Source organism: Arabidopsis lyrata (assembly GCF_000004255.2).
Source record: "Arabidopsis lyrata subsp. lyrata unplaced genomic scaffold ARALYscaffold_4, whole genome shotgun sequence".
In the NCBI taxonomy this organism is placed as follows: domain Eukaryota; kingdom Viridiplantae; phylum Streptophyta; class Magnoliopsida; order Brassicales; family Brassicaceae; genus Arabidopsis; species Arabidopsis lyrata.
The window spans coordinates 20,149,976-20,164,822 of record NW_003302552.1 but is presented as its reverse complement, the minus strand read 5'-3'; the positions used below and the strand labels follow the sequence as shown (position 1 = coordinate 20,164,822).

The 14,847-nt window shown below is 37.9% G+C and overlaps 6 protein-coding genes and 1 long non-coding RNA gene across 9 annotated transcripts; 3 read left to right on the top strand and 4 right to left on the bottom strand.

Annotated features, from left to right (window-relative positions):
- Positions 1-1,155: 1,155 nt before the first annotated feature.
- On the bottom strand, positions 1,156-2,577 carry LOC9315993 (mitochondrial fission 1 protein A). The gene is made up of 5 exons (XM_002879880.2): positions 2,429-2,577; positions 1,906-2,044; positions 1,642-1,763; positions 1,486-1,549; positions 1,156-1,403 (listed from the first exon to the last, which is right to left on the bottom strand). Exons 1-5 carry the CDS (start codon positions 2,519-2,521, stop codon positions 1,318-1,320), a joined length of 504 nt encoding a protein of 167 aa, XP_002879926.1. The 5' UTR covers positions 2,522-2,577; the 3' UTR covers positions 1,156-1,317.
- Positions 2,578-2,653: 76 nt separating this feature from the next.
- On the bottom strand, positions 2,654-5,327 carry LOC9315992 (putative F-box/kelch-repeat protein At2g41360). Its single transcript, XM_002879879.2, has one exon. It carries the CDS (start codon positions 3,968-3,970, stop codon positions 2,855-2,857), a length of 1,116 nt encoding a protein of 371 aa, XP_002879925.1. The 5' UTR covers positions 3,971-5,327; the 3' UTR covers positions 2,654-2,854.
- Positions 5,328-6,644: 1,317 nt separating this feature from the next.
- Positions 6,645-8,024, top strand: LOC9315991. Its single transcript, XM_002881723.2, has 2 exons — positions 6,645-6,905; positions 7,441-8,024. The coding sequence occupies exons 1-2, from the start codon at positions 6,757-6,759 to the stop codon at positions 7,793-7,795; spliced, it is 504 nt and encodes a 167-aa protein (XP_002881769.1). The 5' UTR covers positions 6,645-6,756; the 3' UTR covers positions 7,796-8,024.
- Positions 7,654-10,126, bottom strand: LOC9317835 (AUGMIN subunit 1). Of its 2 annotated transcripts, none has more exons than XM_021029150.1 (6): positions 9,639-10,126; positions 9,285-9,417; positions 9,072-9,206; positions 8,829-8,952; positions 8,243-8,383; positions 7,654-8,115 (listed from the first exon to the last, which is right to left on the bottom strand). In XM_021029150.1, the coding sequence occupies exons 1-6, from the start codon at positions 9,892-9,894 to the stop codon at positions 8,005-8,007; spliced, it is 900 nt and encodes a 299-aa protein (XP_020884809.1). In that variant the 5' UTR covers positions 9,895-10,126; the 3' UTR covers positions 7,654-8,004. The 2 variants fall into 2 exon arrangements, with proteins under 2 accessions (XP_020884809.1, XP_002879923.1); XM_002879877.2 differs by having other exon boundaries at positions 8,243-8,380; positions 9,639-10,125.
- An 814-nt stretch (positions 10,127-10,940) lies between these two features.
- LOC110228867 lies at positions 10,941-11,863 on the top strand. 2 transcript variants are annotated; one of them, XR_002332340.1, is made up of 3 exons: positions 10,941-11,068; positions 11,161-11,550; positions 11,634-11,863. It is a non-coding gene; the product is annotated as an uncharacterized LOC110228867 (long non-coding RNA). The 2 variants fall into 2 exon arrangements; XR_002332341.1 differs by having other exon boundaries at positions 10,942-11,068; positions 11,161-11,483.
- Positions 11,864-12,089: 226 nt separating this feature from the next.
- Positions 12,090-12,814, top strand: LOC9315990. The gene has a single exon (XM_021027073.1). It carries the CDS (start codon positions 12,451-12,453, stop codon positions 12,697-12,699), a length of 249 nt encoding a protein of 82 aa, XP_020882732.1. The 5' UTR covers positions 12,090-12,450; the 3' UTR covers positions 12,700-12,814.
- On the bottom strand, positions 12,402-14,584 carry LOC9315989 (DNA-directed RNA polymerases IV and V subunit 5B). Its single transcript, XM_002879876.2, has 4 exons — positions 14,032-14,584; positions 13,300-13,476; positions 13,097-13,210; positions 12,402-13,011 (listed from the first exon to the last, which is right to left on the bottom strand). The coding sequence occupies exons 1-4, from the start codon at positions 14,269-14,271 to the stop codon at positions 12,886-12,888; spliced, it is 657 nt and encodes a 218-aa protein (XP_002879922.1). The 5' UTR covers positions 14,272-14,584; the 3' UTR covers positions 12,402-12,885.
- Positions 14,585-14,847: the final 263 nt, after the last annotated feature.

Sequence of the window (14,847 nt, the reverse complement as noted above, 5' to 3'; positions counted from 1 at the left end):
GCAAGTAACCAAAAACCCTAAATAATTACAAGTCTATCCCTGCATTATTTTCTTATTTTCCAATTTGCCATTATTCTGAAACGCATATGCTTTTTGTCGTCGGAGCTCAGGTTTTGCGCCATTAGCAGCGGCGTCGATGCAGAAAAGCCGACAGAATCACTGAGCGTCGAGCATGTTTGATATTAGAAGTATCGATTCATGGTCGAAAAGCTTGGGTTAAATCTAAACAGAGCAAAAAAAATTCGAAGACGGAGGAGTAGAATTAGAAAGGATTCCTAAGGAATCCGGTGTCTAGATTCGATGGTGGTAAAAGATAGAGATGAGGGTGGTGTGAAGAAATTGCATAGCCGGGACTAGAGGTCTGTTGAGGAGGTGATTGGCGGTGGAGATAAATCGGTTTCAGACGAGTATTCAGGTGATCTTGATGGATAGGAAGTGAGGTTGGATTTGATCGGATATCCATTGTTGGACGGAGGAGAGATTGGTGAATTGTGGGATTTGGTTGTTCGGAACGGTGACGGTGGCTAATTGGGGGTATAAGTGTATATATTACATATTATATACAGAATATAGTAGTCTTTTTTTTTTTATGGTTACTTATTTAATTTGTTGTTTTTTTATCTACTCCAATTTTCCATTATTTTTTCCCCTCCCAACTTTTTTCCATCAAAACTCTGTTTTTCTTTTCGCCTGTCTATAATTGAGCCAGCAAACATGGAGTTAACACTTGAAAATGTAATAACCACAAATTTAAAACTAACTAGAAATTAAACCATTTGAATTCTGATTCAAAAATTAATAGCATAAAATAGTATAAAAACAATTAGGACATGCTAAAATCATTTGTATTTGTTATCGTTTACTATATAGGTCAATGAATTGTTTTTTCTAAATATCATCAATACGAACAGCTAAATATTCACTTTTGTAGACTAATATACATATAAATCTCTATCTGGTGCAACAATACTAGGGAATGTGAACAAAAAGATCCATAGAACAACAACATAAGGACTTGGTGTCCTGAAAACAAAACAACATTTTGTGTTCCGTTTTGTTTCTTCCACCAACCAAGATCAGTCTTTCTCCAAACACACAACTCTTACGGTAAAGATATGTTGGATGGTTTCAAATCACAGCTTTGGAATATATAGGTACGTTGGAGAATGATTATTTGAACAGAGCATATGAATTAAGTTAACGATTTAGAAAGATATGAAAATAAATTAAAAAACCCAATTCAAAGCTGAAAAAAAACAAAATTTGTATAAAAGCATATTGTTATTGTATGCACACAGAATCTATAGAGGAAGCAGGTCATTTCTTGCGAGCCAAAGCTGCAGCGATTCCACCAGCTATGAGGCCAACGGCTGTAGCCGTGATGCCTATCCCAATAACACCATCTGCAATTAGGAATAACACAACTCTACATCAGAATCATTGTTCAGATTGTGTGAAAAATGATTCAGAACCGCTTTCAATTACCCTTTGCGATCTTGTCTTCAATGGTTTTCTTTAAGACCAAAGCTTGCCTCCAATCAGGTTGAATCTATGGAAACCAACCATTAAACGAGTAAAGAAGTAGACAGACATTTAACACCATGAGCCTATTATCGATTTGTGAAAAAAAAGAGTGTGAACCTCGATACAACGTTCCACGAGCTGCCTGCTCTTTGAGTAATCCCCAGTCCGGTAATATCCAACAGCAAGAAGGTAAAGCTTCTCCCGGTCTTCCAAAGGAGGGCTACTGCTTGCTAGAGAAGCTGCAACAAAAGGGTTGGTCAAGTTCTGGTTTACACTTTACACCACCATGAAAGGTAAAAGCTTTGACCATTCATTAGACACAAAGCAGAGTTTGATGGTGCATTAGATCAAAGCACAAGCATTTGATGTAAATCACTATACCTTCGAGCATGGCAATACCGCGCTGGATATCTTCAGCTTGGCGAGAATGGACAAGAGCCCACGATAATCGCATAATGCTCTCTTTCTTCTTTTCTTCAGAGTCACCATCAGAGGACTCCTTAACCTCTTTCTCACACCCCTGAAAAGCAAGCATCAGAGGGTTACTTGGTGTGTGTGACTGTGAAGAACATTCGAAAAACATGAAACTTTCCGACATAAAGCTAAGACATTTGGTTAAAGCTCCACAAAGATCATGACTTTGACTTATAAACCAAGTTATGCAAATAAACAAATTCTACAGAAATTTTGTTTTCACTATGGATTTGATCTTTGAATTACGATAACCGAATTAGGGTTCTAGTAACTATTTACACAATTCATGAAATTTCTAGAGCTCAGTTCAAAATTCTCCCGAATATAGAAACAATCAAGGACGAGCCATTATCGAGAAATCAAACCAATTTTCATATAACCCAAAATCACAATCAGAAAACGGCGAAAAAAGGGGAAAGAGGAAACTAACAACGATGACATCTCGCTCGCACCATGGGATTTTATCGCCGCCGGAGAAGAAGGAACCAACGGAGTCGAAGAAATTTCCGATTTTGGAACCCATTTGCGCCGATCCAAGTTTTAGACTTTTTGTTTCTCTCTCTTCTCTTTTAAGTATCGGCGAGAGAAAGAGAGAGAGGGACTGAAGGCCCAAGTCCAGGAAGAATTTTATTTCTTTTCAAATTGTAATAAGACCCCTGTATTTTGGGATATTTACTAACTCATCTCTATACTTATGCTTATTTAAAAATAGCCCCGAGATAAAATAGTGATGTGTTTGGCAAGCAAAAAGAGTCTGTATGGGATAAGAAGAAACGTCTTTTTGTTCCATGATACAAAGCCTTTCTTATACGCAATTTCATCGAACAAACCTGCGGCCAGCGGGCCAAATTATTTATTAGTCCGAAGCAACTAAACAATGCAAGAACTGACAAACATATGGGATGGTGGCAACGACACCAGACCATTCAACCGTCCCGCTAATTCCTTCTCCAACCCTATCCAACGCGATCAATGCACACCAGATCTTCTCCTCCTTGTTATTATTATTCATCTTCTTCCTCTTCTTTGTAGTAATAGTAGTACTAATGTCTCTTTCTCTCCAGAAAATAGCTAGCTTCCCATAATATTCCGCCATTGCAGAGCCATACAACTTTCGCTGCAGTGTCTGCACATCACCAGTAACCACTCTCCATACGTTAAGCTTTGTGTCAAGCCACATTAGCCCACATTTGGTAAAAAAAGCAAAGAGCACATTGTTTGCCACACATATGCACCAAACCCAATTCCCATCAATTGGCATATCCAGTTTCTCCTTTCTTGTACCTTGTCTCAGATTGTAGACAATGATACTATCATTATCCATAGCATAAACCTTCCCCTCCAGTGATACACTTGACGCCATCATCGGTTTAGTATCCACTTTCTCGTCAGGGACAGGGACTCCTACAACTTTCCAAGTTTGCGTTTCTAGGTCGTAAACCTGCTCTTCGGTCTCATCTTGTATCAAGTCTTGGATTACATATATCTTTCCGCCGAATACTCCCACGGCGTTGCTGGACGCAATTCGTCGGGACTCCGGCTTGATCGGGCCCTGACGTAACTTGCCAGACCGGGTATCAAGGATCCACAGCTCGGTCGGGTTTGGACGTCCGCCCACAAAGTATATCTCTGAATCCACCGCGACCGTGGAAGATCGGAACATGAAACAATGACTAGGGAACGAGATCGGGACCAATTGATACCCCGTTGTCCTCGTTGGACGGAGAGTGAACCAAAGATAGGTGGCATCAGTAGAATAATTCTCCCTATCGCAGAAGCAGACGTAGACGGAATCCTTGTGGAGGAGGGATCGCATCCGGTAGAGCTCAGGCGTGCGCACAAGGGACCTGAGCCTTCTCGAGACGCAAGCGACGTTTTCGTAGTACCGTCTCGGGACGCGGACTAAGCAGTTCAGAACCATCTCGTCGGGCAAACAAGAAAGGGATGACCACGACGATACGTTTCTAGCCATTGATCAAACGTCTTTTCAGATTTTCTTTTTTGACTATATAAGTTAGAGAAACTAAATCTTCTAGGTCTGCGCAGGGTTAATACCTTTTTTTTTTTTTTAAGAAAGAAAGATAGTTTTGGATCTAGTTCTAATAGAATTGGAAGTAATTAGTTGCAAATTTAAGGAAACTTTAATATTTGTAGTTTTACTTTCTTAGGCCACTTATGGCAAAAGCACACGAACAGAACCAACTCGCAAGAGAGACCTGAAACATGCATACGCAACAAGATTAAATTTATTCTCTTGGTTACAGCATGTGTTTAGGACAGCCTGTATCCATCCTGCAAGGAATGGTAGCTGATGATGATGTTTGGTCTTAAGGGGTAACTTACTTCCAAGTTTTATAGTCAAATTTATATTGTACTACAAGAACTGACAAGATCAAGTTATGCAAAATGGTCCCAATATTTGATGATCCAATGAGACTACCAGACTGGGTGTAGAGGGGTGGTGGGCAAGATTACCCAAGTAGGGGCCCTAGGTAGGTTACATGCCCTGTCAGTAAGCGTAACCAAGAGACAAATTTTTACCTTTTATGCAACAAATCATGGCAGGGAGATTCGGGATGTCAACAATTAACCTACCATAAAAAAGATGGGAAATAGAAGTTAGAACTACTTTTCTAGTAACTTTCACACTGTTGTATAATATGAAAATAAAATGCCACAGATCTTAATTTGGAGCAAGAGACGAAGAGTAATGGTCATAAAAGCTATATAGTGAACACAAGCATATGACTATCCTGCCCAAAACCTTTCCTTTAAATTCCCCTCTCTACCTATAATTCCTCCATATCATCCCTCATATCTGTCTTCGCAATTTCTCTCAAGAAAGTAGAAATGGCATTGAACTCAACCTTGGGTAAACGAAACAGCAAGAGTTTCCTCAGAATCTTCATGATTTTGGTTCTAAGCTTTATACCAGGTAGAACCAATCTTTGTCCCAATCATTCTGTTAGTACCCAATAGATTTCCCTCCTTCGAATCCTTCAGATATTCGCTCCACAAGCTGTATACCTGCTCAGTTCAGTGTCCCGTATGTTCAACAAATTTGCCACATTTGCAAGAACTTGAGCTGAAGAGACCACATTTGACGGTAAGCTCTCTTGTGACATTCCTGCACTCTCCAATATCTCTCTAACCCTGCGTTCAAGCATATGGAACCCCAAATCAACAACATCTACCAGCTATAGATTTGTCATTTCATGCTCTATTTCTATTGTAGTAAAAAGACCACCTATGCATTTCTATAGGAGTAAACACACTGAAGACTTCAATAGTCTTTGACACTAAAATAAGAGTGCAGACAAGTGTGAAAACATGCACCACACTCTTGTAACTTGCAACAAAGAAAGATTATATAAACAAAACAGTGGACATATAACGTATTTCACATATTGAATCAGGGAAAGGAGAATTTGTGACCTGTTCTGAGAAATTCTGCCTTGGACAGTTTGGCAGATGGTAAAGTTCCATCCTGAGCATGGCTATTGGAATACATAAATAGTCAGAATAGTGAAATGACTTTTAATAGGTGAAGTGGATCAGGGCACTTACTCTATTCAGACTTTTCTGCATTCTCAAGGGATCAAGAAAATTTGATTTTGAAGGAGAATGCTTTTGTGGAAGGATTTGTGCGTGATAATAGATAGAACAGAACTCCTCAATAACTGGTGGCTGTCGTCATTCAGCCCCAACGATTCTACACAGACAAGCCAATTCAAGTCTGATTTGAAAAGTTGAAAACTCATTGTTGTCTAGAAGTGGCAAAATAATTCAACTCAGAAGAAGCTAACTCTGTGAATCAGGGAAGAAGTGAAGGCAATTTATCATCAGCCTTAACTTATATAGAGAGAATCACTATACTCCTCTCTAAATCAAACCGTCCGGTTTGTAATGGTTTCCCTGCAAGAAACCGAGAAGTTACTATCAGAGTTATATTCCATCATCTTTGTTCTTATCTGAAGTGGCATATATTAAACACTTGTTTTTTATTGCAGGTGGAACAAACATGCATCTTTGGTTACTCCAAATGAAGTACCTTTTTGAAATTCCTTGGAAAGAAATGGTCAAAAGGTAACAGAAACCAACTAGTGTGGAGCAGAAAACATCAATTTAAGCAAATAATTCCAATGATTCTGAAACATAAAATTACTAACCTATCCAACATATTTTTTGTTGCAGGTGAGGTGGAACAAACATACATCTTTGATAACCCCAAAAGAAGATATCTTCTATCTTGTGGCATTTCTCCCCTCTGCAGTGCCAAATTCCTCTGGTAAAAATGATTTAGAGTACCTTTTGAAACAAAATCAAAGAGTTATTAACTTGTGTGCAGCCGTATTTGCCCCATTATAAAAACTCAATAGGAGTAAAAATCACACTTTGGCAACTTGGATCTATAAAATCCTACAAACAAATTGTCCCAAATATAAGAGTATATACCAAAAACTCTATGACATTCAGAAATAAGACCACCATTGCAAAAGCATTGTTCCTCCTAGTCCCGAAATAACTGGAGCTTAATCTCTAGTATTAGCATAAGACAAAAAAAAAAAAAAAAAAAAAACTATATAATAATAAAAAAAGTTACATTAGGAAGAATCGAACCGGAGAGGTTTTGACGTGAACTTAGTTATAACTACCACTGCACTAAAGAACTTCCACTACTCCCTCTATATATTGAGGTATTCTTAAATACATTTCCCTCTCTCTCTCTCCATCTTCTGCTTCACTGAGAAAGAAAAAATGGCTTCCGATGAAGAAATTCTCCAATCGAGGATCGAGAAGCTGAAGGAACAGCTCCACAAATTTGGATCCGATTATGGCCTCGAAGGAACAGTTCTCTGTCAGTCGTTGAATCAATCAGCTACTCAAGTTGCTTTTGCCTTTCCAAGGTAACAAAACTCCTCCGATTTCCAGAATTCTAGGTCACATAGCTCTCTCAACATTGATGTTCGCCGTGATTCTTGAGATCCGATTTCCAGAATTCTAGGTCATATAGCTCTCTCAGCATTGATCTTCGACGTGATTCTTGAGATCCGATTTCATTTTGCTCAACAAAATTCTAGTTTCTCGAGGTTTTCGTTTAGAAATTGTCATAGAGATGTTGTTCGATCGTAACTGCGAACGAATTCTACATTGTTCCATGGATCGTATATTGTTTTGTTAAGATTCAGATAACGTGATTCTTGAGATCCGATTTCACGAAATTCAACTTTGTCGAGGATTTTTGTCTAGGTTTTTGTTTCGAAATCGTCAATTATAGAGATGTTCGATAGTAGCTGCAAACGAATTCTACATGTTTCTACATGATCACATTAAGCTGTCTATATTCTTTCGATTTGGTATTTGTTTTAAGTTATAAGTAGATGTTTGTAATTGTTATCACAGTATGTTCTAACTAAGTGTTGTGTTCTATTCATTGTGCAGCATTGAAAAGAAAGTGAACTATGCCAAGATTGTTTTCTCTGGTAAGGAAACTTATGTGTATGAAGCTGATAAAGATGATGAGAACCACAGCAAACAAGCTACTGACAAGGAGAATGTTGATCTGGTTCTGAAACAAATTGAGGAGGCCAAATGGATTGCTAGTGGTCTAGGGTTCGAAAATCTGATTGAATACGAAAGAAGTAGAATTCCCAATATGAATCTAGCTGAACTCCGCGGTCTCCTTAGTCTACTAAGCTCACTAATAAAAGAAGCTACAGCTGAAACTAAGATCCGTACTGAAGAACTGAAAAGACAAACTGAAAAACTGAAAAGACAAACTGAACCCAGAAGATGATCTCCAAACTAGAGTTTTAAGAACCCCTCTTCACTCTCCACTGCTACTTGGTTCCACTTTTCCCCTCTTCACTCTCCATTGTTAAACAACTTGTCACTTTAGGTTTGTACTTATGAATTTCTGTTGGTGATGTTTGTATGTGTTTCTCAGCCTCTCAAACATTTTCTACCAAATAGCTGAAAACAGAATATTTTCCGGTTTTATATCGATCACTCATTGTTTGTCTCAAGGGCTGATTGTAATACTTCTTCTAGATACTTTTCCGAGGCTGCAAACTGTCTTTTCTTGTCTTCGATTGCTAGTGCAGCCAGAGCTTTGTCCTGTTTACAGAAATGAACAAGCAATCTACTGTGAACCAGGACTAGCAATGACCAATAACAAAGAGGAGATTGATAATGCAGATCAATGAGTTTTACAAAGGCTTGGAGAACCAGAGATGAAGATTACCGGAGGTAAATCCTGGTAGCTTCTTAGAGTATCAAGGACGGGTTTTGTCATCTTGTCCAATTCCTTCCGGTGCTCTGCCATTTCTACCAGCTCTCTGTGGCTGATCTTAGGAGTGTAGCCAACACGATTGAGTAACATCTGCTACCAAAACCATTCATTTTGACTCTGTCAGATTGTTTAAAGGTGACAAATTATCCATTTAATCACAACAAACCACTAAAGCACATTAGCCTCCAAAAACTCACATTTTGCTGAAGTATTAACCATTTTTCTGCATCGTACGATAATGATACTTACCTAGCGAACATCATCACTGCAGTTCTTATACGATCTAGATCTTTATCAGCGTGTGAGTTTATGATATTACAAACTTAAAATAACTTTAGCCCTAGGATCAAATCCTCAATTACTAGCAACCCTTACTAATCCATCCTGTTTCGGCACCCTAAGAGTTTGTTCCAGTTTTTACATAAAAGTATATGATTCTCAAATACACCTCACCAGATCTAGTTGCAGAAAGGTATCTGATTCTCAGTTTAACTATTACCAAATGAGAATGTAAAAACTAAAAGAAGAAGGCGTCTACCTCATACTTCTTGTACTGCTGTATGTATTGTTCCTCTTTCACCGCCATTACTTCCAAATTTGTTTTCCAGTTCTCCATCTGTGATTCACAAGGGACTACATCGTCTTCTAGCTGCGCAAGGATTCTGTAACAGCACACACAGATAAAGTAAGATAAATATCTTCTTAAAGGAAAATTTAATCTCATTAACAGAGAGAGCACATTAAAATTTCAATCTAGATGTTGCTGTATTATGAATCTTACTTCTTCAAATACGTCAGCCTCTGTATAGCTTTCCTTGTATAGTCAAGAAGAGCATTGGACTCCTTTTGTGCTTTAGCCCTTTTCTCTTCCACTCCAGTCTTCCTCAGAGAAATGTCTCCCATTGCTACAAGGAAACTATACACATTTCTTCTGCATCAATTTCACAATTCGAGATAGCAACACATCTAATAAGAGAGCTAACAGTACAGTCACCTGCTCAGTTCAGTGTCCCGTATGTTCAACAAATTTGCCACATTTGCAAGAACTTGAGCTGAAGAGACCACATTTGACGGTAAACTCTCTTGTGACATTCCTGCACTCTCCAATATCTCTCTAATCCTAGCCGCTACATCAACAAAATTTCCACCCAGAGATTTTAGAAAACACACCCAATAAACAGAGAGAAACTGGGAAATTTCCAAAAAAAACCAACTTTGTTCCAAATCATAGAGATAACGTAATCAAGAACAACATTAGCATAGTAACAGATCAGAAACTGATAATGCCCAAAACAAGATTCATAATTCGAAGCAGCCATGCGAGCAAATTAGGAGCTAAAGCAAGTACCTTGAGCACGATATTCTGAAGCTTTCAGACGAAAATCGTTGGCGACAATGGTGGCAGCTTGAGACTTAGCTTGAGAAGCGGTGGCGAGATTATACAGATGGGTAATGCTTCGATGAGTGTACTCGAAATTGGGGACTTCTTTGCCGGCGGCTTCGAACTGAGAGGTGAGCCACGCTTTCACCTCCGAGATCCGGGCGGCGTCAGAACCTCCCTTGGCTTCACTCACCGCCGCGAGATCACCGGTGACGTCGCTCATCGTCTCTAATCCAATTGGGGGAAAAAATTCACACACCCAGAAAAAGTGGTGTCTTGATTCAGACTGTATCGGATCAAACGAAGAAGAAAACAATTGAAATGGAGTGATTTAAACAGGAAGAAATCAGTTGCAAATTTGAAATTTTTAGGCGATGCGATCGCGTTTGATGGAACCCTAAATTTTCCAGATTTGGGAAAGATAATCAGAGCGATGTTATTGGCGGATTTTGAATATAGCAGTTAATTTTAAAAAGGGCCCTTCTTATCATTTAAAAAAAAAAAATGAAGATGGGAAAATCACCATTAGCCAAAAATATTACTTGTGACTGTGACACTTCTGAGAAGTGAGAACTAACAATTAACAACAAATCTCAAATCTTTAATGCTCTTCTCCAATGGTGCATCTTACACCATATCTTAACTTAATATCTTAGGTTTAAACATTCAAAATTAAATCAAAAATGATTAAAATGCTAAGAAGTGAATCTTAGCTTAGATGTTTTATGTGTGTTAAGAAGCGTCGACGTGTAGCAAGATTGGTCGATAGTAAAGACAAAACCAAAAAGAAAAAAATTCACGCGTGTTTTCTTTTTTTCTTCCCAGTTCATCGTTTCTCTCTCTCTCGCTCTCGCTCTCTCGCGACATGCAACAAAGAACTGCGAAATCTCTTCGCTCACAATCCTGAATCTGCTCCTGCTATTGCTCTTAATGCTCAGATCGAGAAAACCAAACGCAGGTTCGTCTTCGATTTTGATTTTTTCGTTAAAACAGAGCTTTCCTCTAAATCGAAATTAGGGTTTTCTGAAATTGGGGATTCGGTGTTATCAATTCTTTTCTTATCCTTCCCTTCCTCCGCCAGATTCCTTTCATGCGAAGATGAGCATAAAACATCTGCTTTTGGTTTTGACGATTGTCTCTGCATATTAATTTGATTGTTTGAATGTTTGTGACTTTTAATAGCTATTGTATTTATCATGATTTGATTTGTGTGTTTGCTGCAGAACAAGTTGCAGAATTTGGCTGCTACTTAGGTGAATAATATTTGCATCAAATATGAGTCTACATAGAATTCGTGGCTTCTGACTGTGCTTGGAGCATCTCTGCTTTGAGAGTTTTATTGAAGTGGTCAAATATCTGTTGACATTATGCTTTTGGTTTTGAGTATGTATATTTAGGTGATGTTTATTCAAAGTTCTCTCTTTTTAATTTAGTTCAAGAGATAATGTTTGTTAGTCTTAACTTATTCTTTGGATTCTTGTGGTTGAAGGTTATATACACTAGGGAAACTGACCAGAGTCGTGGGTTTGGATTCTTGGTAACTTTGTGTTTTTCCAAGTGTCTATTTGGTGTTCTCTGCTCAAGTAGCTTACCAAATCTATGATTCTCTTCACTACCATGCTTTTGAACAGCACTAGAAACTGGAGTTTGTGTATAACGATTCACTCGTTTGTTGTGTAAACTCTTTTTCGGTGTTGGTGTTAGGTTCTCTGGTTATATAGGAACATTTCAAAGTCACCTTATTGGAGATTAAGGTGATCAGCAATTGCTCAAGCTCATGACTCTTTGTTGAGAAATGCATTGAAGGGAGAGGTATATAAAGCTTTATAGCTTCCATTATCTCATCAATGGTTTTGTTGTGTTTGTTAGCTCACAACAGGTAGTCTTGATCCTACCATATCTTTGTGAGCTTATACTATGTTATGTTATCTTTTATGTAAAAGCTCCTTTATTTTCTCTTAGGCTGAGAAGCTTGGAAGGAGAAGAGAAGTAGCAAACATAGTGTTCGATTTTTCTGTTAGGACAGCAACAACTTATACACCTCAACAACAGTTTTGGGATATGGATAGTGTTGACCTCTAAAGTTCAAATGCAAATGTTGTAATGTGTTTTATTGATGGTTTGCTTGTACTATAAGATATTGTTTTGCAACAATTTGAATTTTTTTTTCTTAAGAACCCATTGCTTCTTAACCATTGGAGTAGAAAATAACTAAGATACTATCTAACTTTTCTTAACTAACAAAATTCAAAATTTTAATTTAAAATAATGTTAAGATCCAAGGTTAAGAACCAATTGGTAATGGTTTGGAATTTTGGATTTCAATTAATCTTTGGAAGAATTAATTGGTAACCTGTAAAATGACAAATGACAAAACGATTTCGTGATATTTATCATTAATCACATCTATGTGGAATCATTATCTAAATAATTTGAGATTGAAAAACAAAATGTCTTAATGCGTAGATGATTATAACACTTGTCTTAATTGATTTGTTTGTGTGTGTCTTGTTTTCTAATCTTCTAGTCTTAAAGTATAGTCAATAAATAGTTTAATACTTCTATAGTAATAATGGTAATAAATTGCTTTGTTTATTGACGTCACACGCCAGTATTTTTATGTATAAAAATGTGAAGCAAATACACAATTTGGTCCAACAGTAAACCAACTCCTCTGTCTCTCTCTCATTTGTTCTTGAATTTTTCATCTTAAGCGTAATTTTCCTTGTATATCCTATCTGATTAATTCTTTCCATCAAAAATTTTAGTTTTGAACCACATGGGCTCAAGTTTGTGCTGTTCTCGCGATCCAGATACCACCAGAAGTAGTACGATGGGGAACACGAGCGACCGGAGGTGGCAAACCGGCGACGACAACTATCTATCGGACACAAGCACCTTCTCCGTGAAGGAGCAAGAGCATCAGCTTAAGGCTGCCAGATTGGAGGAGCAAAGACTTGGCCGTGAAGCTGAGAAAGTCAACACATGGGTCAAACATGAATCAGCCAGATTCGACCATCGTCCATAGTTGACCATTGCTTTGATTTGACCAAGCTTTCCTATGTTTTTGTAAACTATCAAACAGAGTTGTGTATAATATATACCACACATTAATAGTTATCAAAATTTTATGGTTTAGAGACCACAAGGAAACACAAAGTTTACAGGTTTTTACATCAAAACATGATACAGATTAGTTGCTACAAACAATTAGTTACATGACGCATCGGTATGTAACATGCGACTCACTGAGCTCGTCTTTGTATGTGACCTTCATGACTTGCCCTGTCTCTAGTCCATAGTATCGCACAATCGGGTCTTTGCTCGATAACCGAGGAAGCTAACAAAAAAATAAACGTTTTAACTCAGAGAAAAGCTGGCTCAGAGTTCCTAGCAATAATCCAAGTACAAAAAAACTTGCTTACTTGTTTCTCCTCGATACTGTATTTCTTGAGAAGTGATTCCTTCTCCTTATCATTCAGAACCTGATGTTTTGGCCTCAAGACATGTTTGGTTACGTTAACCAGCAAATCGGTTATCTAAAAACACAACAAGCAGCAACCAAGATGATATGAACCAAATGTGAGAACACATAACCTAACACGGTACTCAAGATAAAGATACATACCTCGAATAACTCGACCTTAAACGAGAAAAGTTCAACGGCTTTAAGAGCTTGATTTGTTATATGGCTTTGCAAAACCAGTATCAGTCCGGTTATACTTTCTCGGTTCAGTACATCTGCTGCAATGGCGCGCATGGCATTGACTTTAACCATACCAGTTCCACAAAACACAACCATAATCTGAAATTCAAATCAGAGAAATTTCTCTGTGCTTGTGAATTTAATGACAACAGCAAACAAAGATAAGACTTGTTAAGGAAACACCCTCTCTGAAGAGCTCTTTTGCAGTTAGGAGGCCTAAGCCAAGAACAGAGAAGAATGTCAAAAATTATTTATTGGAACTCTTAACCTTACAAATGTTACTCGGTAATTACACACTAACTAACTGATTAATGCTAAGTAACTCAATTACCTAACCATTTACCATTATTATCTAACCAAACTTAAACCAGTCGAACCATTTAGATTTTTGCCAGAAAAGACAACGTTTCTGTTTCAAAAACAGAGGAATCAGATGAAAGCAAACCTAACTATAGGAAACAAGCTGTATATCAGAGGAAGTCTTTAAAAGTAGAATCCTTTCTTCAGAAAAATTGTATACTACATAACAATTGAATCAAATCAATGGAAAACACTTCAAACTTTTCAAAAGCTAGGCAGAAAAATCAACATGCAGAGAAAGAAAACCACCAGAAATGGAAATCACATTCGTATTCGTATTGAATTTAAAATAACCTTTTTCGAAGAATCAAAGCGATGCTTGGCAGAGATACGAAGTCGATCTACGTCAAGGCGTTCGCCGTAGAGCGCTCGGAATTGCTCGAGGGAGAAGTTAACATCTTCGTCGGAGACATCGTATCCTCTGTCTCGGAGCATCTCCATGGTTGTTCGACGTGCCAGGTAATATTTGTGACATTCCACACTTGGTTTATCAATGGACTGTACAACCGCTATCTCCTTCCCTTTCCCCACCATCGTCTCTCTCGGTCTCGGGGAAGGAAGCAAAGCTTGAGTAGAGTGAAGGGATTGAAAGATGACAAGACCCGTTGTCGTTTTGAATAATCAGTTTACCCGTGACGTTCTTACGGTGACAGCGTATAAAGTTTGCAACAGACTTGGATGGTAGCCAATGAGCAGGCAGGTGATGTAATCAAAGGCGATTGTGCTGTAACTTTAGTGCCCTTTAGTGACACTGGTTTTGGGGAAATCCAATTAGATTTCTATAACGATAAGAAAAGCTATACTAAAATAGTTAGAAGAAATGCGATAGTAGCTAATGTTAAAAGACAATTACAAGTGGAATGTGTTGGTAACATTTTCGTTTACCGCTAATTCCTTTTATTTTGTGATTTGTAACAATCAAAACGGTGTTCAATCAAATGTGACATAAATTTGTGAACAAGACAGACTAATAAGACCAAAAGGCCAAAACAAAACAGAGTACACTCTACTTTTTCAGTTTGCATATCCATCTGAAAAAATGGTTTGATAAAAAATATCTGAAAAAGGTCAAGTTATTATTTTGTTTTACATAAACTAGGAGCTTCCAAG